A 23,235-nucleotide genomic window follows, 5' to 3' on the forward strand; every position below is an offset into this window, starting at 1 on the left:
GAAGGAAAGTTATGACCAACCTAGATAGCATATACAAAAGCAGAGACATTACTTTGCCAACAAAGGTCCGTCTAGTCAAGGCTATGGTTTTTCCAGTGATCATGTATGGATGTGAAAGTTGGACTGTGAAGAAAGCTGAGCACTGAAGAATTGATGCTTTTGAACTGTGGTGTTGGAGAAGACTCTTGAGAGTCCCTTGAACTGCAAAGAGATCCAACCAGTCCATTCTAAAGGAGATCAGTCCTGGGTGTTCATTGGAAGGACTGATGCTAAAGCTGAAACTCCCATAGTTTGGCTGCCTCATGTGAAGAGTTGACTCATTGGAAAAGACTCTGATGCTGGGAGGGATTGGAAGCAGGAGAAGAAGGGGACAACAGAGGATGAGATGGCTGGATGGCATCATCGACTCATTAGACATGAGTTTGAGTAAACTCCGGGAGTTAGTGATGGATAGGGAGGCCTGGCATCTGCGATTCATGGGATCACAAGGAGTCGGACATGACTGAGTGACTGAACTGAATTGAACTGAAAATCAATTAATAATCATTCAGCAATTTTTTTAATTAAAAAAAGAACTAGAATAGAAAGTATACTGAGTTTGAATTGCACAGTTCAATTTCTTTTCATGAAACTTACATTTTGTTTATGTGTGTGTCATAATGTATTATATTTACTTTAATATGGAACACAGTTAAAAACAAGTTTAGAAGTCAATAGCTAAACAAAAACAACTTTACTTATTCTCATTTATAATTTCTTCCTCAGTATCCTCTTAACTCATGACTGGGTTAGATTGCTATAAGTAAGTTAAGCAATAAAATAACAATGATCTGTCGGAATACCTTTCATTAGTTTTCTTTTGGCAATAGTCTTTTCTGTGGTGACTATAAGTCTTGTAATTCTATCAGTTTCTCTAATGACCATGGCATCAAGGAGGTACACTTGATCTGTTCATATTTTCAATTTCTTAGTTTCTGTCAGGCTTTACTTCTAAAAGTATGCTATCAATAAAATACTATTTCTAACTACAGAGATTCTTCATTTTCTGCTCTTAAGATTGAGAAATGCAGTATTCCTGCCTTATGAGTACACAAGGAGGTCACAGTCTTCAGTGATTTCCACCCTCCAAATGTGACTTCCTGAGCCCTAAGGGCACCCATGAAGGAGAACAATACCTCTGATGAGGCAGCCACCAGGCTGCAGCCACTCCCCATGGTGAGCACTGAGGGACACAGGAAGTGAAAAACACAAGATCCTGGCCCCAGACAGCTGAGGTACATGTGAAAGGAATATATGAAAGGCATAATTTCAGTGAGCCCAGGCTTCTGCAGCTACCTATACATAGAAAAGTGCTAAATTCCTTAATTTGGGATATCTGGTTTTCTTTAATTCACAAAACACTTGAGATACTCAGACTACTTGCCCTTTGCTACAAACTTCTATAACTTGACTCCCTTCCCCCACCTCCTCAGAAAAGTTCTCTCAGGGTCACTTGAGGTGCTGTCTCCCAGGCTTAAAGTCCTAAAAATTCCAGTGAATAAAACAACTCTCAACTTTTAGGTTGTGACTGTTTTTAACTTGACATGATAATTGCTGATGTTAATTAAGTTATCATAATACTTACTTTTACTACCTCCTTTGTGACTCTTATCTAAGAGATGATATCAGTTTATATGATAAATTCCAAAGTTTACTGTTCATTCCAGTTCAGTCGCTCAGTTGTGTCCAAATCTTTGCGATCCCATGAATCGCAGCACGCCAGGCCTCCCATTCCATCACCAACTCCCAGAGTTTACCGAAACTCATGTCCATCCAGTCAGTGATACGATCCAGCCATCTCCTCTTCTGTCGTCCCCTTCTCCTCCTGCCCCAAAACCCTCCCAGCATCAGAGTATTTTCCAATGAGTCAACTCTTCGCATGAGTGGCCAAAGTATTGGAGTTTCAGCTTCATCATCAGTCCTTCCAATGAACACCCAGGACTGATCTCCTTTAGGATGGACTGGTTGGATCTCCTTGCAGTCCAAGGGACTCTCAAGAGTCTTCTCCAACACCACAGTTCAAAAAGCATCAATTCTTTGGCACTCAGCTTTCTTCACAGTCCAACTCTCACATCCATACATGACCACTGGAAAAACCATAGCCTTGACTAGACGGACCTTTGTTGGCAAAGTAATGTCTCTGCTTTTGTATATGCTATCTAGGTTGGTCATAACTTTCCTTCCAAGGAGTAAGTGTCTTTTAATTTTATGGCTGCAATCACCATCCGCAGTGATTTTGGAGCCCAGAAAAATAAAGTCTGACACTGTTTCCACTGTTTCCCCATCTATTTCCCATGAAGTGATGGGACCAGATGCCATGATCTTCGTTTTCTGAATGTTGAGCTTTAAGCCAATTTTTTCAGTCTCCTCTTTCACTTTCATCAAGAGGCTCTTTAGCTTCTCTTCATTTTCTGCCGTAAGGGTGGTGTCATCTGCATATCTGAGGTTATTGATATTTCTCCCGGCAATCTTGATTCCAGCTTGTATTTCTTCCAGCCCAGCGTTTCTCATGATGTACTCTACATAGATGTTAAATAAGCAGGGTGACAATACACAGCCTCGACGTACTCCTTTTCCTATTTGGAACCAGTCTGTTGTTCCATGTCCAGTTCTAACTTGCTTCCTTACCTGCATATAGGTTTCTCAAGAGGCAGGTCAGGTGGTCTGGTATTCCCATCCCTTTCAGAATTTTCCACAGTTTATTGTGATTCACACAGTCAAAGGCTTTGGCATAGTCAATAAAGCAGAAATAGATGTTTTTCTGGAACTCTCTTGCTTTTTCCATGATCCAGCGGATGTTGGCAATTTGATCTCTGGTTCCCCTGCCTTTTCTAAAACCAGCTTGAACATCTGGAAGTTCACGGTTCATGTATTGCTGAAGCCTGGCTTGGAGAATTTTGAGCATTACTTTACTAGCCTGTTAGATGAGTGCAATTGTGTGGTAATTTGAGCAATCTTTCGCATTGCCTTTCTTTGGGATTGGAATGAAAACCTTTTCCAGTCCTGTGGCCACTACTGAGTTTTCCAAATCTGGTGACATACTGAGTGCAGGACTTTCACAGCATCATCTTTCAGGATTTGAATACCAAGCTGACAATCTGTCAGTTTGCTTTTACATGGAGACTGAATCCCTCACACCACTGCCCAATGAAACTTACTAGTAAAGACTTGGTAAGTCAATTAAATTTTCTAAACCTGAATGTCCCCACCTATATACAAAATTTGGCTGCTGATAGTATCCTCCTCATAGGAATTCATTAGTTTATACCTCTGCTAGGGTTTAGCATTTACCAAATGCTGGTGATGGTGTATTGGTGGTGTTGCTAACTACCAGACTTGGCATCAGAAATGATGACCCTTGTCTACACAGAGTCAGCACTGTTCTCAATTGAGACTAATGCAGGAATTTGGTAATACTGCTCCCCAAGTAAATGGAAATAGCTTAAGACATCTAGATGGTCTTGTTCTGTTTCTGGTACTATATTTTAAGAGAGACTTCAATAACTTGTATCATCTCCATAATAGAGTGACCTGAATAGCTTTAAGGACATAGATTTCTTCAGTGTGGAGCAAAGAACACATAGGGACATGATAGCATGATCAGCTTTGCAGGGCTGCCCTGTAGTACATATATTAAATTCTTTCCTTTTTTGCTTCCTAAAATAAAACTGATAAAAAGTAGAAAGAAGGGAATTCTCAGTTGAACATGAGCATAAAAAACTTTTTACTTTTAAAGCTTGACAAAAATATAATAGGCTGCTATATAAGGGACTGATATAGGGAGTATGGTAACATCTGTCAATCATATCATTGGGAGATTTGGGGGCTGGATGAGGAGATGATGGAGTGGGCAGTGAAGTCATCTTTCATCCTGAGACTGGAGGTTGTTCATGGCACTTTTCCAGTCTGGGCACCTCTGCTGCTGCTAAGTCACTTCAGTCCGACTCTGTGCGACCCCATAGATGGCAGCCCACCAGGCTCTGCTGTCCCTGGTATTCTCCAGGCAAGAACACTGGAGTGGGTTGCCATTTCCTTCTCCAGTGCATGAAAGTGAAAAGTAAAAGTGAAGTCGCTCAGTCATGTCTGGGCACCTTTAATCTGTACTAAAAGTCAAGATAGTAGAGTCAGAGATGCTATAAACTTCATGAAAAATAGAATGACAAGTTTTTGTAAGAGGGAGACATGAATATGTGGCTCTCTTTTCTGAATTTTTTGATTTTATATGATAACTAATAACTACATGATACTTTAGTAATAAAACATATTAAGGTAAATAATATAAAATTATGTAGTTTAAAATATTTTAAAGAATAATGTGACATTATGATAAGTTTGGAATTTCAAATCAAGGAGATATTTAGGAGAAGTTTAATATAAAAAGTCCTTTCTGACACCAGATTATTTAAAGATCATAAGGTTGGCTTTTCCAACTATAGCAAAAATATTTATTTATAAGCCCATTGCCACTGTGAAAGGCAGCCACAGGTGTTTAACAGTGCTCAGTTTGGATCAGGGGAAAGATGCAATGGGTTTGCAAATTTGATAATAATTTTATTTAATATCTCCATTGCTAGGACCAATAATTCATCAAAGTAGGTTAGCATAATTTTTATAACATCAGAGTAGCTGTGGATGATATATTCAAATGCTAGAATATACATAATACATATAATTCATAATACACATGAAAATATCTTATGTCTTAAAAAGTACTTGACAAATATGTAATCAGAGGTTTATGATATCTTCATAAATATAATATTGTAACTTCAGTTCCAACATCTGGGGCTACTGATCTCATAAAGCTTCTAGTATTTCATACTTTCTGATTTCAGTGAAACTAAAACTTGACTTATTTTTTCTAGAATGAGATGAGAGCTTGTGTTGAGCCACATACATAGTTACCCAGCACGAGTATTCCCACTGAAAAACAATTGGCCTGAGTACTACAGGCTAGCACTGGGGCAGAGTTTACTCTTATCAACAAAACAGACATCACTCTGTCATTACACTTATTATCATTTTGTTTAAAGACTATGTGGCTCTTCTCTGTTAACCAAACCAGAGTGAAATGAAACAGACACCTTCACCATGGTGAGTCAGTGACCTCGTCATAATTAGGAGCTCACTTCAGAGTATTGTGGAAGTCTTTCTGGGCATACCCAGAAATACTTAAAATATCATGGGAGGGTAGATGTGTTTTTACCCATTTTATTTTATATTTGGAATATTCCCCTCATTTTCAGGTTAAAAACTTCCAACAAAGTTTTCAAACAAAAGATGTTTAAGGATTGAAAAGTAATAACTTAATAGTCTTTGTATCACAGTTCCCCAAAACCTTTTTGAGAAAAGTTAATAGCAAAACTATTTCTGAAATTTTATGCTAATGCATATATTTTATATTTATTATGTCTGTGTCTATTAATGTTTACCTCCTCTTAAATTTTAAGTACATCTTCAAGGTTGAACTTTAATTTATTGACATAATTCACTTTTATAGTAATATAGATTAGACTTGTATTAGACGATCTTCATAAAATTTTGTCCTTAAGAGTGCTCAGTTGTAGAATGAGTGTCCAATTCATGTAGGTCAGTATTTCTACCTACAGTGCTCTTTCTTACTTTAAGTTATTTTGAGTTCACAGTCTCAATTGGAAACATATAAGAGAATAATTCCTTTTTATGTTATCTGAGGAAAGTGATATCTATGAGATCCAGTTAGAACTATGTATGATATGGTAGAAAACATAATCCATTGAATTGAGACCACTGTTATTTCCTGGTGTTCCTAAATCTGTTTTTATTCTTATTAAACTCTATGTAACATATATGTGAAATTTCTGAGAAATACAACTGACAGTGGAAATAGAACTGTATTGGTCTTAAATTCAAACAAATAAACCCTAATTTTACATTACATGGGTTTCTGTGTATAAAACTGTCTTTCATTTATTTGCTCTTTAGGGAAACAGTGGAGATCTGGAGTAACATTTTGACCCTTTGTTAATTTCAGAGAAGGTGTATTTTTTTTTAATATCTGAAAATAGGATAGCTTGCATCTAACGGACTATACTTCCTCTGAATATGAATACTGTGTGCCTGAGTGTGTGCTTGTGTCTTGAGAGAGACACTGTGTGTATATGTATGGTCTCAGATTAGGGAGACCTGAGGAGTGGTACAGAGAATGTTCCTGTATCTCTGTTTCCTTTTCTCTTTTATTTCCTACGTCTTCTCAATATTCCCAACTATGGAGGACTAAGAAAGGCATTGGATGAGAAACTGTGGCTTTGTTATAGAGGGAGAGAGGAGTGAAACATGCAAAACTAACATTTGTAACTTTACAAATTAGTTCCGGTGTTTTAAATTTGGCCAAAGCTTTCCCCCCCGGAATATTAGTTTCCACCATGTTTGGTACCAAATAAGGTTTGATTTTTTTTTTTTAACCCATATCTTCATCTATCTTTTTGAAGCTAGCTCCAGCTTTTTTTCCTTCTTAGAACTTTCTCCCAGCTACTCAGCATGCTGTTGCTATTCAAAATCCTCAGCCTGTTGTGATCTTACACTGTCCCTGGCCTGTTCCCAACATTCCTCCACTCTTTAATTGGGAGATTGTGTAAAGGCAGTTTTAGTTGTTAGAACCCTTTCTTGCTTTCTTTATAATAATTCATACCCAACGTATGTGTAAGATATCCCCATGCCTATCATAATGTTATTAACCTATATTGCAATTACCAGATTCATTTGTTGGTATCTACCTATAGGCTGCTGCTAAGTTGCTTCAGTCGTGTCCGACTCTGTGCGACCCCATAGACGGCAGCCCACTAGTCTCCTCTGTCCCTGGGATTCTCCAGGCAAGAATGCTGGAGTGGGTTGCCATTTCCTTCTCCAACCTATAGGCTATAAGTTTTATAATGTCAGGGCATTTGTCTATCATAGGCAATATTGCAGCACTAGTAGCTAATAGCATGTCTGGCACATAGCAGATCCTCTATAATGAAGAGTGCATGGGTAAGATTCATGTATGAATGGAAACATGGGCCACACCTTCTCTGTATAGAAAGTTTGCTATTGTTATAGTAGCAAAGGAGTTCTTACATACAAATGATTCATTAAAAAAGAAAATCAAAATGGAGTAGTATCTGTAGAATGAGAATGTGGTTCAGCATAATGACTGTGATATATTTGCAAGCACAGTTAGTACTCATTGAATTTCTGAGATACTTCTCCACATATAAAATCTGCATCCCAATTTAATTCCATAGAAGCTCACTAATCTATGCAAATGATCACTTGTTTTAATGAATCACTTTATTTCTTCCACTGGGACATACAGACGATCCACTTCATAAATGGACATATGAAGATTTTAATCTCATGGTTAAAATTGATAGTGTCAAGTTTTTGCTTAATATTTTTTGCTGCCCCATTTATCAACAAACAATCCATGTTACCTAATCTGTGTTAAGTAGTTTTTAATCCCCTAGAACAAATTCTTTATTAGAACTCCTCAGAACCAATTCATAAATCCTAATTCATATGTTAGAACTCCTGAGAACCAGAGGTTTGTAATAGACTACAAGTTGTCCAGCAAAACTAAACTAAACTCTGTCAGAGTCCATTTACTTATAACCCCTAAGCTGCTGATGTTTATGGCATCAATATACATGAAGATGGGCATGTTGGCAGAAAGTTGAAAAGATTTACCCCTTAAGCTTTATTCTATATGTACATCCTTTCAAGGTCAGAATTATGTTCAGTTCAGTTCAGTCGCTCAGTCGTGTCTGACTCTTTGTGACCCCATGAATTGCAGCACGCCAGGCCTCCCTGTCCATCACCAAGTCCTGGAGTTCACTCAAACTCACGTTCATCGAGTCAGTGATGCCATCCAGCCATCTCATCCTCTGTCGTCCCCTTCTCCTCCTGCCCCCAGTCCCTCCCAGCATCAGAGTCTTTTCCAATGAGTCAACTCTTTGCATGAGGTGGCCAAAGTACTGGAGTTTCAGCTTTAGCATCATTCCTTCCAAAGAAATCCCAGGGCTGATCTCCTTCAGAATGGACTGGTTGAATCTCCTTGCAGTCCAAGGGACTCTCAAGAGTCTTTTCCAACACCACAGTTCAAAAGCATCAATTCTTCGGCGCTCAGCTTTCTTCACAGTCCAACTCTCACATCCATACATGACCACAGGAAAAACCATAGCCTTGACTAGATGGACCTTTGTTGGCAAAGTAATGTCTCTGCTTTTCATTATGCTATCTAGGTTGGTCGTAACTTTCCTTCCAAGGAGTAAGTGTCTTTTAATTTCATGGCTGCAGTCACCATCTGCAGTGATTTTGGAGCCCCAAAAAATAAAGTCAGCTACTGTTTCCACTGTTTCCCCGTCTATTTCCCATGAAGTGATGGGACTGGATGCCATGATCTTCGTTTTCTGAATGTTGAGCTTTAAGCCAACTTTTTCACTTTCCTCTTTCAATTTCATCAAGAGGCTCTTTAGTTCTCCACTTTCTGTCATAAGGGTGGTGTCATCTGAGTTATGTATTACAAACCTAAGCTAGAGTCAGAAAACAGATAACACAGGTAACTGACTATTCTGCACTTTTCTGTAATGGGATAGAAAAAGAAGACTGTACATAGGATCATGAAATGGATGCATGGAAATAATTATAGGAAAGTCTTTTACCTTTCAGGCTGTGCAGGTGGCTCAGTGGTAAATATTCCGCCTGCCAAGCAGTAGATGTGAGTTTGATCCCAGGTTCGGGAAGATCCCCTGGAGAAGGAAGTGGCAATGTACTCCAGTATTCTACAGCCTGGCAGGCTGTAGTTCATGGGGTCACAAAAGACTAGGACATGACTTAGCAACAAATAAGCAATAACAAAAGCCACAGAAGTATCTTTCAGCCAGTGAGTACTTAGTGAATATGCTGATTTAATAGTTTAATTTATAAGAATATATACAGGTCTTTGGGTTTTTGTTTGTGTATGTGTGGTTGATTAACCAGTGCTCACAGTCTATCTTTGGCAAGCAGTAACACAGTTGGCAAATTGGAGCCCTTTACACCAATTGCTCATGCAAAACTACAATAGGAATATGAAAATGAATATATTTATGGAGATAGTTAGATGATAAGCACAATTAATGAATCTGGTATACTATTGATATATAGTCCCTCCTCAAAATACCACCTTTTAGTTATTTTTGTGAGTTATGGCATGCCAGAAAAGTATCTGACTGTTACTCTTTCACATGATATCGTGTCTTTTGTTTATTATTTTCTGGTCTATATCGTTATTATCTTGGGAAAGAAAATTATTTCTCTGAGAATGATTTATAAAATGGGAGTGTTAGCACTGAAACCACAAGTATTTCATGAAAATTGAATTAATGTTAATATGTGTGTGTGTGAGAGAGAGAGAGACAGAGACAGAGGAACATAAATATGGAGACACAGCAGGAGAGTGAGCCTGTACATCATCCGTCAGTATGCATGATACACAGAAAGATGGTAAGTGTTCATTTTCCCCACACCACTTCCCCTTTAGATCCAGAGTGGATTTATTATGACCGTAGCACATTTTTAGTCTGGTACATATTCACCATTCAGTAAGTGGTATTCCTTTCCAGTTTTTATCTTGCTACTCAAGGAACTATGAATGTATACCTGTTGAAATGCAATGATGTTATTAATGATATTTCCATTAGTTGCTATATATTATATCTCAAGCCTCACATTGTGATTTCAGGCCTGAGCCTGGTCTGAGATGCACATAATCCATTGTTTGAAAAACCTAACTTCCCTTATCCTGACACAGTTGCTTTTGATGTAACTGAATTTTTCAATGCAGCCTATTAAATCTCTATGAATGCATGCAGATAAGGATTTTGATAGAGAAAGAAATAGATGATTTTTGTTCTATGTTTAATCTTTTCTCTACTGAGTGAAGTGAGAGTTGCTCAGTCGTGTCCAACTCTGTGACACCATAGACTATACAGTCCATGGACTTCTCCAGGCCACAGTACTGGAGTGAGTAGCCTTTCCTTTCTCCAGGGGATTTTCCCAACCCAGGGATTGAACCCAGTTCTCCCGCATTGCAGGTGGATTCTTTTCTCTATTGAAGGGTTCTTACTTTTATACTCACTGCTTTGGGTTGGTTAGAATCACATAATCATATAAATTAATACATTTTATATATAAATATGTTTTCTAAACTCTAATAAAATAAGGAATTTAATATGAAAATCATATCAATATATGAATGTTGGTTTGTTTGGCAACTACCTAAGAAACAAGGATGGGAATTCCAGAAACCTTAAAAAGTTATTACTAGACATGATTTTTGTTTTTTTCTTAAACATGTGACTCCTCCCTGTAATCATTATTAAAGGGATGTTTACCAGAGATATCTGTCTTTAATCCCAGTTTTGATAGTGAACTTCAGTGTTATATAGTATTATATAGTATATAGTATATATATAGAATACTATATAGTATATAGTATTCTTCTGAAGAACTCTTTTGGTGTCTTTGAACATCAGTCAGTTCAGTCACTCAGTCATGTCTGACTCTTTGCGATCCCACAGACTGCAGCATGTCAGGCTTTCCTGTCCATTGCCAAGTCCTGGAACTTGCTCAAACTCACATCCATCGAGTCGGTGATACCATTCAAACACCTCATCCTAAGTCATCCCCTTCTGCTCTTGCCTTCAATCTTTCCCAGCATCAGGGTCTTTTCCAATGACTCAGTTCTTCACATTAGGTGGCCAAAGTATTGGAGTTTCAGCTTCAGCATCAGTCCTTCCGATGAATATTCAGGATTGATTTACTTTAGGATGGACTGGTTGGATCTCCTTGCAGTCCAAGGGACTCTCAAGTCTTTTCCAATGCCACAGTTCAAAAGCATCAATTGTTTGGTGCTCAGCTTACTTTATGGTCCAACTCTTACATCCATACATGACTACTAGAAAAACCATAATTTTGACTATATGGGCCTTTGCTAAGTAATATCTCTGCTTTTTAATTGCTGTTTAGGTTGGTCATAGCTTTTCTTCCAAGGATCAAACATCTTTTAATTTCATGGCTGCAGTCACCATCTGCAGTGATTTTTGAGCCCAAGAAAATAAAGTCTGTCACTGTTTCTCTTGTTTCCCCATCTATTTGGTATGGAGTGATTGGATCAGTTCCCGCGATCTTCATTTTTTGACTGTTCAGTTTTAAGCCAGCCTTTTCACTATCATTAAGAGGCTCATTAGTTCTTTGCTTTTTGCCGTAAGGGTGGTATCATCTGCATATCTGAGTTATTGGTATTTCTCCCGACAATCTTGATTCCAGCTTGTGCTTCATCTGGCCAGGCATTTCACATGATGTACTCTACATATAAGGTAAATAAGCCTGGTGACAGTATACAACCTTGACGTACTCCTTTTCCAATTTGGTCCAGTCTGTTGTTCCATGTCTGGTTCTAACCATTGCTTCTTGGTCTGCAGGTAAGGTAAGCTCTTTGATCATATTCCTGTAATAATGAGACCTCTGTTGGTTTAAGAACTATTTGTCTTTATCAACCTTGAATGTGTTACCACAGATGGCAGGGAGGTTATTTTATTACTGTCTGATTCTCTCTATTCTAGGATTAGGAGGGTCAACTTATGTCCAAGGTTTACTCCATTATTTGTTCCAGAGGCTGGTAAACATTGTAAATGAATAAGACAACTGAATGTTGAATCAACACCTTCAGACATTGAACCATATGTTTTAGTGAGAAGCTGGATTTTTCTTAAAATGGTCACAGAATTCCATTAGTTTCTTGAAGATATATCAGAATTAGAAAAATATACACACTAACCACTATGAAAACTTCAAATGCTGTAATAATTCATACTTCCGAAAGACTTGCTGAGGTCAGCCACAATTCATATTTTTATGCTTTGTTATTCTGGACCACATTACACTAATATTGAAGTTATATGTGATAAATTTGTCCTTAAGTCATTACTTACTTAAATACCTCACTTTACTTTTAAGAGAAAGCTATATCAATGTATCTGTGATATACCTAACCCCTTATTTGATATTGACCATATGGCTTGTTTTGAAGATAAGCTAAGCGTTCTCTGATGTATGTGTAACTGAACTAGAGTAAGTAAATTCATGTCTATATGGGTTTGTCTATTTTCAGTAAGAATAAAAAGGAAATGTGTCCTTTTCGTGTGTTCCAAATTTCATGTGTCTTCTCACTTGAGAATGCTGAATGCTTCCTAGTCAATTCAAGAGGACCTTTGCTATGGAATGTTTAGGCCAGATTTTGGTAATAATCTATATTTTAATAGACTATTCTTTAAAGTTTGTATTTTAATACTTATTGGAATTTAAAGTATTTTAATACTTTAATATTTTAATTGGAATTAAAATTTGTATTTTAATTTTGAATAGTGGATATATGGACCATGGCAATAAAAATTGACTCAGATTTTTCCATTGTATTTCTGTGGATAAACAGTGTTTTATTTTTACCTTGCCTCAGAGAAATAATATAAATTAATTTGGTGGTCAGCCTTAATAATAGATAAAGTTTTCACTTTTCAAATTAACATAGAAAAGTGGTCACTATTGTATTGAAATTAGAGTCAGATTCTTTCTTTTTCCAGACTTCCATGATACTAATTATAGCATTTTGATTCTAGGCTATTTTTGATTTTGATTCATGGCTATTTCTTTCCAGTATAACACTGCCGTGCTCCTAAGCAACAGCCTAATTAGCAATTCATCTGTCGGGGTAAAATAATATTATAATGATTAGACTGCAAAACTAAGGGTGAAAATACTAACATTTAAAGAGAAAATCATTTTAGTCTTTCTGTTTAGATTTATTCCCAAATGACCATTTGGGGTGTTTGATATTCTAAATTGCCTGTGATAATCATATTTTTTGGGAAAAAAATTTTACTTATTTGTTAGAATTTGTTTTGGCAATTTACAGCAATACAGAAAGACAGAGAATGAATCAAAGAACATGTAGCCACAATATAATTACTATTAATAAATCCCCATCTCCTAGAAAGTCAGCATTGTGGTGAACCTAAAGATGTTCTTGATAGTTACATATACAATGAGAATTCTTTTCAGCTACTTGTGATAGCTGTGAGAACATTTTTTAAAGGGGATATATAATTTTAGTTGTTTTGTTTGCTTTATTGGTTACTCACGTATCACTTCTAAGTTTTCATGTAAAAGGCTCATCTATGAAAATGCTATTCATAGCTGTTGTAAGATTTTATAAGAGTGGATAGGGTAAGTTGGTCTTCCTCATAAAATACATAAACATTTTGGCAGTGGTAGATTTACCTTCTTGAATTTAACTTCCTCATATTTCTTGGGCAGTCAATGTATGTTGAGAACAAGGGAAATATAATAGTTATCTATGTTTCTGTTCTTTGAAATAATTTATGGTAAGTAGACAGGCATCTTGATGTTAACTAGTCTGAGGATGGTGTTAGGCTAGTGTGTATGTGTATTAGGAGCAGTAATAGAATTAAGTTCCTATATCAACATGTGATAAGTAAAACATTTTAGACCAAATGAAAAAAATTGATTTTCTGAATATAACCATTCTGTGAAGGTGCGGATTGAAACTGGGTTTCCACTAGGTAACAGTTAACATGTATTTTTGAAAGCAGTGATATATTATCATAATGTAGTCCAGTCGAATAGAAGCCCCTTGATGGTGGTGAATTTGTCCTGTTCACTTCTATTTTTCCAGTGACCAATAGCCATATAATACATATATATTGAATATAAACAAAAGCAAATATATTTAAATGAATAAACTAAGGAATTATAGTTTTGAAATTATGCTGTTATGTAATTTTGCTTAATTTTTTAATCTAATTAGAATAAAATTTAAGTACTGTGATAAGTATTAAAGGACTGATATATGTATCATAAATCTATTTCATTTCTTGCTAAGCAAAACAGTCACATATGACTGGTCATATGTCACACATTGTTACATGGCTTTGTTGACAGTTACACATTTTACACCACATTGTTTGTATGCAGTTTTGTATTCAACTAGGCATTCTTGTTTTCCAAAAATTGGAGTTTATTTTGTAGTGTAATTTATAATTTTTTTTTTCTAAAAAATGTTTTACTTTATGCCAAGTGAGGGGGCCATTTGGCATCCATAGAGATATAAACTTTGGAGTTTTATGCGTTATAGGCAAAGTTTTCACTTGTATTCATATGTTATCACCAAATTGTAAGTTACATGCATTGAGTACTCTGTGCAGTGCTTAGTTAATTGTATGTGAATTTTAGGAGGTAACATAGGGAGTATGAAATGTCATTCTGTTGTTGAAGCAAATGCCTTTTTTTCCCCCCCTCACTGGAAATTTAGATTAAAATTTGAGCAAGGAAGTAGGATCATGATTTGCTTTGAGCATCTGTATTTATTCACCTGTAACAGAAATACTTCATTTCTGTGCTCACTGTAAGGTATCTATTCAGAGTATGTATTTACTGTAATTTCTCTAAGAAAAATGTAGCTTGAAATGGATTCTCAGCTTCCCCATATGTTTGTTATAGTTCTTCATGCAGATAGACATATACAAGGCACCTAAGCAAGTTCTTGCTGACCTATACAGTACCTGCATCCTATCAGGTCATATTTCAGCTCCTATATTTTTGATAAATAGCCTGGCTCTTAAAAAGCTCTGTCCATGGTGCTGAAAACTCTTGTGATGTATGAGCATGTCTTGCTGATAAATTCTAATGTCAGCCTCTCTGTGATAGTGATTCATCAGGTTGTAAAATTTGTGTTTGGGAAACACACTGAATTAGCAAGTTTCATATTTTGTTTGTGGTAAAATTAACACAGTTTGTCCTTTTGTTTTAAAGAATTCATAACAATTACTTTCAAGCATTGCATTAACAGCTTGGATTTAATTAGATACTGTTAGTGCTATCACAAAAGCAAATGTCTAGTATTAACAAATACGTTGATATGATTTCAGTGCTAGAAATGTTTACAGGCCAGTGACATGTTGGTAAGAGGAAGGAAGCTTCTATAAGAACAATTAAGCAATTGATTATGAACAGTTAAAGTAGCAATTAACAAGGAAGCCTTGAAGAGATAAGAAATTTGCATGTAGAAAGTAAGGCTTATTCCTGTTGGTGATTTTTTTTTTAATAGTTTCAGGATGTTTTATTTTTACATAGATACATTTTGGGGGGTAGAACTATGGATTTTTGTTTGTAAATATGACTAGAGCCTTAAAAAATCTTGGTAGTTTTTTCCAGGTAAAATTCTTGTATTTTTTGTATAAGATTCTAAATTACAAATATTAGTATTTCAATGATTCTCGATTTTTTAACCTGCATTCCTTTAGGTGCCTTAAATATAGTCATAGAGAACTGCATTTTTTCTCTTTTATTCTAAATTAGTCTCAGAATCTTTTCATTAGTAGAACAGTCCTCTTAAATTTCTCTTTAACTCTGGAACTTCTTCTACTATCAATTCTGTATATCTTAAGATTAAATTTAAAATTTCAGTCTCAGAAAATTGTTGTCTCCTAAAATTCTGAAATCTATTGTTATCCTGGGATAAAGAACCATCCACTTTGATTATAACTATCTTTAAGTCCATACCAACTGGGTAAGTTGCTACACAATTATATAAACCTCCCTCTTTGGGGGTCATATAGAGTATATTGTTTTCTTGCTGTATTTGCAATATAGAAGAGTATTAGGTTATTTGCTTGTTATTGCAGTGTCATTAACTGTCATTAACTGTTTACAATCACAACAAGATTTGAAAATTACACATAGGTAAGTCCTACTGAGATTTGGTGATATTTTCTACAAAGCAAGCAGCCTAATATTGAGTAACTGCCAATTATTAAAATAAGACTTTTAGTTCCTTAAATATTGGGTTTATATTACATGAACCTAATAATTAAATCTACTCCAAAAGCTTCTTGTTAAGAAAATCTTTAAGTGAATACATAATTTCCTAGAGGATTTGTTTTTGTCAATAAGGGGTTAAGTACAATATTATTATTGCTGTTCAATATTGATAAAGTGCCTTCCAAGATCCATTTTTGTGCATTATAAATATGTAGTTACACCCAGTAAAAGTGTCTTACTCTTAGCCTTCCAAATTTCATTATAGAAAAACACTTTTGGAAACACTGTCATTTAAATATCTGGTCAGATGGTATTTCCCAGAAATTATTCTTTATTTAGAAACAAAAACAAGACAAAAGCAACTGATTTTAATCCAAAATGTATTTTTCCTTATAAAAGAGGTCCACATACTCACTGTGTCTACTCTACAGAATTTGTCCATTTTATTACACCACGTGTCAATTCAAGTTTATCGGGTCACTGCAAAAACTCGTGGCTAATATGTGTAATACAACACAGGAGGAGGTATTGCTCAGTTCAACTATTCTTATATACTTAAAAAAAATACAGAAATGTTTTTGTCCACTTTAACTGTAGTCCAGACAGAAAAGTTACATGAAAGTTCTAGAAAATGGGTTTATTTTATTTGGTTGCCACAGTACCCTTTGAAGCCAGTTAATTAAAATGCTGAACTTGTACATATGTCCATAGGTCAGGAGCAGCACTGGTGAAGCTTAAACTTCTTTCTGCAAAGTAATATTTCTCTGCCTTTTTTTTTTTTTTTTAAAGTATAACCACAGTCTTGAGTTTTTCCTTGAAGTAGATTTAGTTGGTTGTTTTTAGGACATGTTAGTTGGCACACCTATAACAGTTGCTTTTACTTCCAGTGCTGTACCTTTTTCTTTGTCTGTTTCCCAGAGGTTGATCAGAGGAGGATAAAGCTCACTGAATGCAAAAGTTGGTTTCTGTAAGTAATTCCTTACATAGTTATGTCCACCATCACAGTTGACTTCTTGAGAGAGGAAGCTGAAAAGACATATCACACCAATAATCCCCAGAGAGCCTCCAAGGCAAACCATAAATGTTGTGGTGTTATTCTTTTCATACTCTTTTTGATCAGGGTCCAAACCTTTTGTGGTGACATTTACACATTGTTTTCTGCTTTTTTGATAGATGGTGGGGATATCAATACAAATCTTATACTCAGTTGCTGGGTTCAGATGAGTAAGATTATACACCTTGACATCAGATGGTATTCGCGCACTTTGGACAGCATGGGAATTCTCAGCCTTGACAAAGGCTGTCCACTTAATACTGGATTTGAGAATTTTAGAACTTGCTTTCCAAGACACCAGAATGGAATTGGCCTGAACATCTTTTATTTTAATATTCAAGGACCCATTGTTATCCTGGGGAAGAGAGCCATCCACTTTGATCATAACAGACTTTAAGTCAGCACCCACCAGGTTAGTTGCTATGCAGGTATACAAACCCCCTTCTGCTGGGGTGATGCCACTTATGTCAAGTGTGCCTTCAGAATGGACATAGAACTTATTTGTTAGAGTATTAGGCAAGAGTTTCTTACCAGAAGGTGTTATCCAGTAGATTTCAGGCTGCGGCTCTGCAGTAGCTCTACAGTGTAAGGAAACATAACTCCCAGCTTCTAAATCCAGGTTGGAAGGAAAACTCTCAGGAGCTATAAGAGGGAGACAGATTTCCATCATTTCCCTAAAATGCACCTGCCGCACATTCTGGCCTTGGAATTCAGGTGGGTCCACACAAAACAGTGACTCTGGCTCCATAAATCGAATGTTGGTTTTGTTCATATTAATCCAACGGATGACACAGTCACACCTGATAGGATTGCTGTGTATGCTGATTTCCTTGAGGTTTGGCAGAGATTCAACTGTACCCTGGTACAGGGCACTAAGGGCATTGCTGTTAAGCATAAGTGATTCCAGCTTGGGCAGCCGGAAAAATGCATTTGGGTGAATGTAAGACAACCTGGGGTTGTTAGTCGCTTCTATTTTTCTTAAATCTGGTAAGTTATCCACAGCAAGACTGTCGATGGAAATCAGCTCAGGCATATTGTTTATTCCCAACTCTTTTAAGTGTAGCATATTGCTAAAATCTCCCCTCCGTATTCTGTTAATGGGATTTTTATTTAGATCCAAAAATTTGAGGTTTACTGCTTTTTGAAGAGCAACATTGGGCACTTTAATAAGCCTGTTGTCATAAAAAGAGATGCTTTCTAAGTTTTCAAGTCCAACCAAGGCGTTATCTGGTATTTCTGTGAGGTTTATACCAGCTATAACCAGGCTGCGAAGATTGATAAGAGGCTTAAAGTTCATATCTTTGATTCTGATGATTGGATTTTCCCCAATCATCAGAATCTCCAGATTGGGAAGGGCCTCAAACCACTTACTGTTGATCATCTGCAATCTGTTTGAATTGAGATGAAGTCGAAGAAGATTATGTAGGCCAATAAAGGCTCCTGGTGAAATTGTAGAAAGCAAGTTGTGATTAATATAGAGTTCTTGTAAGTTGCTTAGTCCAGACAGACATTTTTCAGGCAGCTCAGTAAGTTTGTTTTCTTCTAGGTATACAGAAAGAAGCTGAGGCATCTTTTTTACATTAATGTTGGTGACTGAAGATAAATTGTTTTGAGATAAGTCCAGACCAGTAAGGTTTACTGGAAAGTCTATGGAGTATTCAATTTTTGCAATATTGTTAGTCTGTAGTAGCAGAATCTGTGTGTCAGCAGGCAGTCTGGCTGGGAAATTTGAAAGACCTAAATCATTACAATCCACGGTAGATGCCTCCATATAAATGGATCGAGGTGTAAACCAGGGCCGGATTTCACACGTACATAACTGTGGGCAATCTGCTTTTTTATCTACAGCTTGTACTAGGGTAGTGATAGCTAGGCCAAGTAGCACATGAATTTGGAGTGGCAGGTCCTTCATCTTAGCTTTCGTCTTCAGAAATTTAATGGGCCCTTAAGGATTCCACGGTCACTGCTAGTAAGATCAGTAAGAGCTGATTGATAAAAAAAATAGTTGCTTTTGTCAAATGACGAATGCCAGAGAACGGCAAAGATTTTCTTCATGGAAATAAGTGCTGGTGCCACAGTTGCATTGTCCAGAAATGCCATGCATTTTGGAGAAAAGGCTTCTGTCTCCTTTATGATAGGATATGGATGTAACTTTTGAAGATGGAGTATGTATAGATGGTCACAGGAAATTAGGCAATTCATTTATTTAGGAGTATAATATTCACATCCCGTGCTAGTTCAGTACTTGCAGGAATAGCAGCATGATGCTAACTATAATAAAATAGAAAAGAAAAAAGAAAGATAATTAGTCCAAAGGAAACAATACAATACCCATTAACTAATTATGATTCTTATATATAATAGTCTTACTTTACAGTTAATTCAATATGTTTTGATGACCTTATTCCCTGTTATGGCTGCCCTTAATAGTAATTGGCCCAGAAATTGGACAGGCTGAGAAACTGTATCTTTAGAAGACAAATTACATTAAACATAAAGAATTTTTCTCTGTTTTTCAAATCCTTGGTTGTTTTATTGCTTGTTATTACAAGCTATTATTTGTTGTTCTATTTGACAATTATGGTGGGGAGGGGTGAAAACCTTTCAGTGATGACTTTTTAATTTTCTCTTAGAGAGGCAAAATTAAAAGGTTATAAATAAATGATAAATAAATAATGCTGTTCAGTTAAAAATCAAATGAGTTAGTCTGTGATTCCTCAGGTTTCCAGGAGATGACATTTAGAAACAAAATTATAAAATCATGTAGAAATTGTGGTATTTAGCTGAATTTTCCATTTTCATTCATACTTCTTTCCAAAGTCTCCTTTGTATAAAGTGACTTGAATTTTGTAGTCTTTGGAAAAGATTGTCTAACTTGCTGTAGATGCACTTGTATATTGTCATGCTTAGCTGAAATTCAGATTAATGTTAGACTGTTTTATTATCCCCTGAAAATAACTTACATTCCATTAGTTACAACAATGAAAAAGGAACTTTATCACATCAGTAAAACAGACACTTAGCTATACCTTCTTTTAAACGGTTACTGATGTCTTTGTTGTAATAATAAGCAACTGCAAAGCCAAGTTGCAATTTTGATATGTGCTATATTATAAAATACCCCACAACTTTCAGATATTCACTCCACCTGTTATTACTGCTGGTGAGTTCTCCCTTCAAATGTACAGGACAGCTGGAGCACGGCTGCCCTGTTCATTCTGAGACTTGTGCCTACCAGGAGTAACTCTGCTGAATAATCAGTCTGTGAATACTGTTCTTTCATCTCTGCCCAGTGTTGACATTCATAATGGCATTGCTGACTCTAACATGGGTGTTTCAATGACAGAGATAAATATATTTGGAGATATAGCTTCCACAGGGAGATAAAACTTTTTTATTTAATTCAAAAAATTCCTTGGTTTTAAAACTTGTGAAAAATTTACAGTTCTAAGTCACATCTTATCCTCCTCTTATCCACTAAGACATCTGATAAAACTAGATCATGAAGTTCAGATAACTACTAAGTTATCCTGAATTATCCTTTTTTAAAAAAATTATTTCACCTAATGATCAGAATTCCTTTTTTTTTTTTTAATAAAATACCCTTCAGATATTATTACTCTTACTCTTTTTGAAGTAGGCTGTAAGCCCCTTGAAAAAATTTAATGCAACTGCTTCTTCCCTGAAGATGCCTTATAAATCCTTAGACATCCATGATCTGGGGTCCCTCCTCTTTTTCTCTGTGTTTCTTGTCATCTTCTGCTATTCTCCTGCATGCAGCCTTCTCTCTGCCTATAGAACTGTAGATGCCACAATTTCTCTCTGCCTGGATTGCCTGTTTCTTTGTTTTAAGTTAATTCTTGCTGTTTTGTCAATCTTCAGTTCAAGCATCACCTCTCTAGGAAGCCTTCCATATAACTCCTCCCCCCAAGTTGTACTTAGCTTCCTGCTAGTACAGGGTGGTTCCAGGGCCCCAGCACACATCTCTGTTAGAATTTTTAGTTGATTTTCTCCCTCATCAGACACTCACTTCCTTTCATGCCTGAGATCTGCCTGATTTTGCAACCCCAGCTCCTGGACATGATTAGAACACAGTAGATGCTCAAGAAAGGTTTTCAGTGAACTGATAAATGAATTACATTAATAAATATATATATTCATCTTTCTATATACAATTTAAGCAGCTTGGTTTAATTTCCTAATTTCAAATCTAGCCGGTTTAATGCACATAAATCTATTATACAGAGTATGTGTTACCTTTATAGCTAAAATTCAGGGTTTAAATTTTAATGTAATACAAAAGAGCTAGATTTTAAAGAAAAGTCATCTAATATTATATTTTAGTTTATTCCTTAATTTTTTCAGTCAAAATTTAATGAACACCTATTATGTGCCACTTTGGGTTAATAGTTGGAGCATAAAAGGATGACTTAGATATGATTTCTTCCCTTCATAAGTTTTCAGTCTTTCAAGGGTGACACAAGTAAATAGGGAGAGGTACCAGGATAGAATTTGAAATAGAAAGCTATTGCATCTCTATTTTCAAAATGAAGAAAAAGCCTAGGTACAAAATATAAAAGATATTTCAGTGTGTTGCCACAAATGTTAATAACTCAGTTGCAAACTGAGCAATCATAATTTTGGCCAATTAATCAGTTAGATCCAGTTTCTCTAGCAAAGAGAAACCTATATTCTCCTTTATGTTAACTAGAGGATTAGAAATGTTCAGGGTAAAACATTCTTTTGGGGGGGATCTTAACCTAATGCCATTTTTTGTTTTTAAAATTTTTGTGTTTTCTTAAATTTATATTTACCTTTAATTAGAAACTCTTTTCTGACCTCATTTCATCATTTTGGCCTAGTCATATGCCCAAAACAACCAAATCTGAACTACATTTATTCTGTAAGCTTTTGAAAATAAGGAGAGTTCCAAAAGTATTGAACACATTTGAGTTTTATTTTTCCAGGTCTGTAGGAAGAAATTGTCAGTATGGGAAGTACCACAGAGGATATGTAAATTGTGCCTTTATTGTAATATTGATTGTTTTCTCATGTCTTTGGAAATGATGATGATACTTTCACTAATGGATTATTTGGCATGGATTGTTTGCAGGATAGTAAGGCAGTAATAACATCTTACATATTGGTGCTTTGCAGTTTTCAAAGACCTTTGATATCCATTGTTTATTTTTATGTTAAAAATGACCTTGAAACAGATTGCAGAGGGATTTTAACAGCTGTTTTTGTTTCTGTTTTTTTTTTTTTTTTTGACAAGGGTATTGACAATCTATCTGCGTGGAATCACACAGCTAATAATTGATGAGGAGGAATTAGAACCCAGGCTTTATCTTTGGGCCTGCAGCTCTTTCTAGTAAGGCACGTGGCCTATACATGGAAACATGTGATGAAATCATATTGGCAAAGGTAGTGCAGTGATGTATGTTTTAGGATGGGCTGCATTACCTTTGTCTTCAGCTTTTCAAGTTTAGAATATTAATATTATCAATCTACGAATAGTGAGCAGGGTGTGATCCACACTAACCAGACTCACAAGAGACAAGACCCAAATCCCAGCACATTACAGTGAGAAATATGACTATCAAGAGTACAAATGTTAATATCTGAATCTGCCAGTCGATGCTTTTGCTTCATTTTAAAAATATACTTGGCAGTACAAATTATGAACCTGCAGTTTGTTTGTGAATATAGAGTCGGAGCAGGGAATTTAGGTGAGATTTCTTATTATTGTCATCCGAAATGATAGTCTGAGATGCTTGCTTTAGTAAAGAGCATATATCATCACAGGAAACTGAACCTCCTGAGCCTCATGGCCTTTAGCATGGCCTTAGCTCCCAAAAGCTTATTGTGGGAAACTTTTTCCAGATTTATTCTTGGTCACTTCTCATCTGTGTCATGATAATTATTTGTTTACACTTCTTTTTCCCTTTACTTGCCATAAAATTATTAGACAAAAGATTATTGCTAGACATTAGATTATTAGGCTATTTCCTTACTAGATATAAGATTATTAGGTTGTTACTTTCTAAATCATGAGGTCATTATTATTATTGTTAGAAACTGTGTTCAGCTTCCTTTTGATTTGATTATATTAGTGTATTTGATTGATTGATTAGTACCTAGGCCAGTATATAGGTCATTAAACAAATGTTTGCTACATGATAATTCACAATTATCTTTGTATAACTTGTGTTAGATGATAGCATATGGACTAGTGATTAAAATGACTT

General features: G+C 35.9%; 2 protein-coding genes across 9 annotated transcripts in view; one reads left to right on the forward strand and one right to left on the reverse strand.

Moving 5' to 3' along the window:
• IMMP2L (inner mitochondrial membrane peptidase subunit 2) overlaps window positions 1-23,235 on the forward strand; it is a 965,664-nt gene that overhangs the window by 442,306 nt on the left and 500,123 nt on the right. The gene's annotated exons all lie outside the window — the stretch shown is intronic.
• LRRN3 (leucine rich repeat neuronal 3) overlaps window positions 16,297-23,235 on the reverse strand; it is a 41,989-nt gene continuing 35,050 nt past the window's right edge. The window contains exon 2 of the mRNA XM_006071764.4: window positions 16,297-19,258. Coding sequence (XP_006071826.2) covers window positions 16,773-18,899 — 2,127 coding nt within the window. The 5' untranslated portion in view covers window positions 18,900-19,258 and the 3' untranslated portion in view covers window positions 16,297-16,772. The remainder of the gene's footprint in view (window positions 19,259-23,235) is intronic.

This window comes from Bubalus bubalis, chromosome 8, assembly GCF_019923935.1.
Source record: "Bubalus bubalis isolate 160015118507 breed Murrah chromosome 8, NDDB_SH_1, whole genome shotgun sequence".
In the NCBI taxonomy this organism is placed as follows: Eukaryota; Metazoa; Chordata; class Mammalia; order Artiodactyla; family Bovidae; genus Bubalus; species Bubalus bubalis.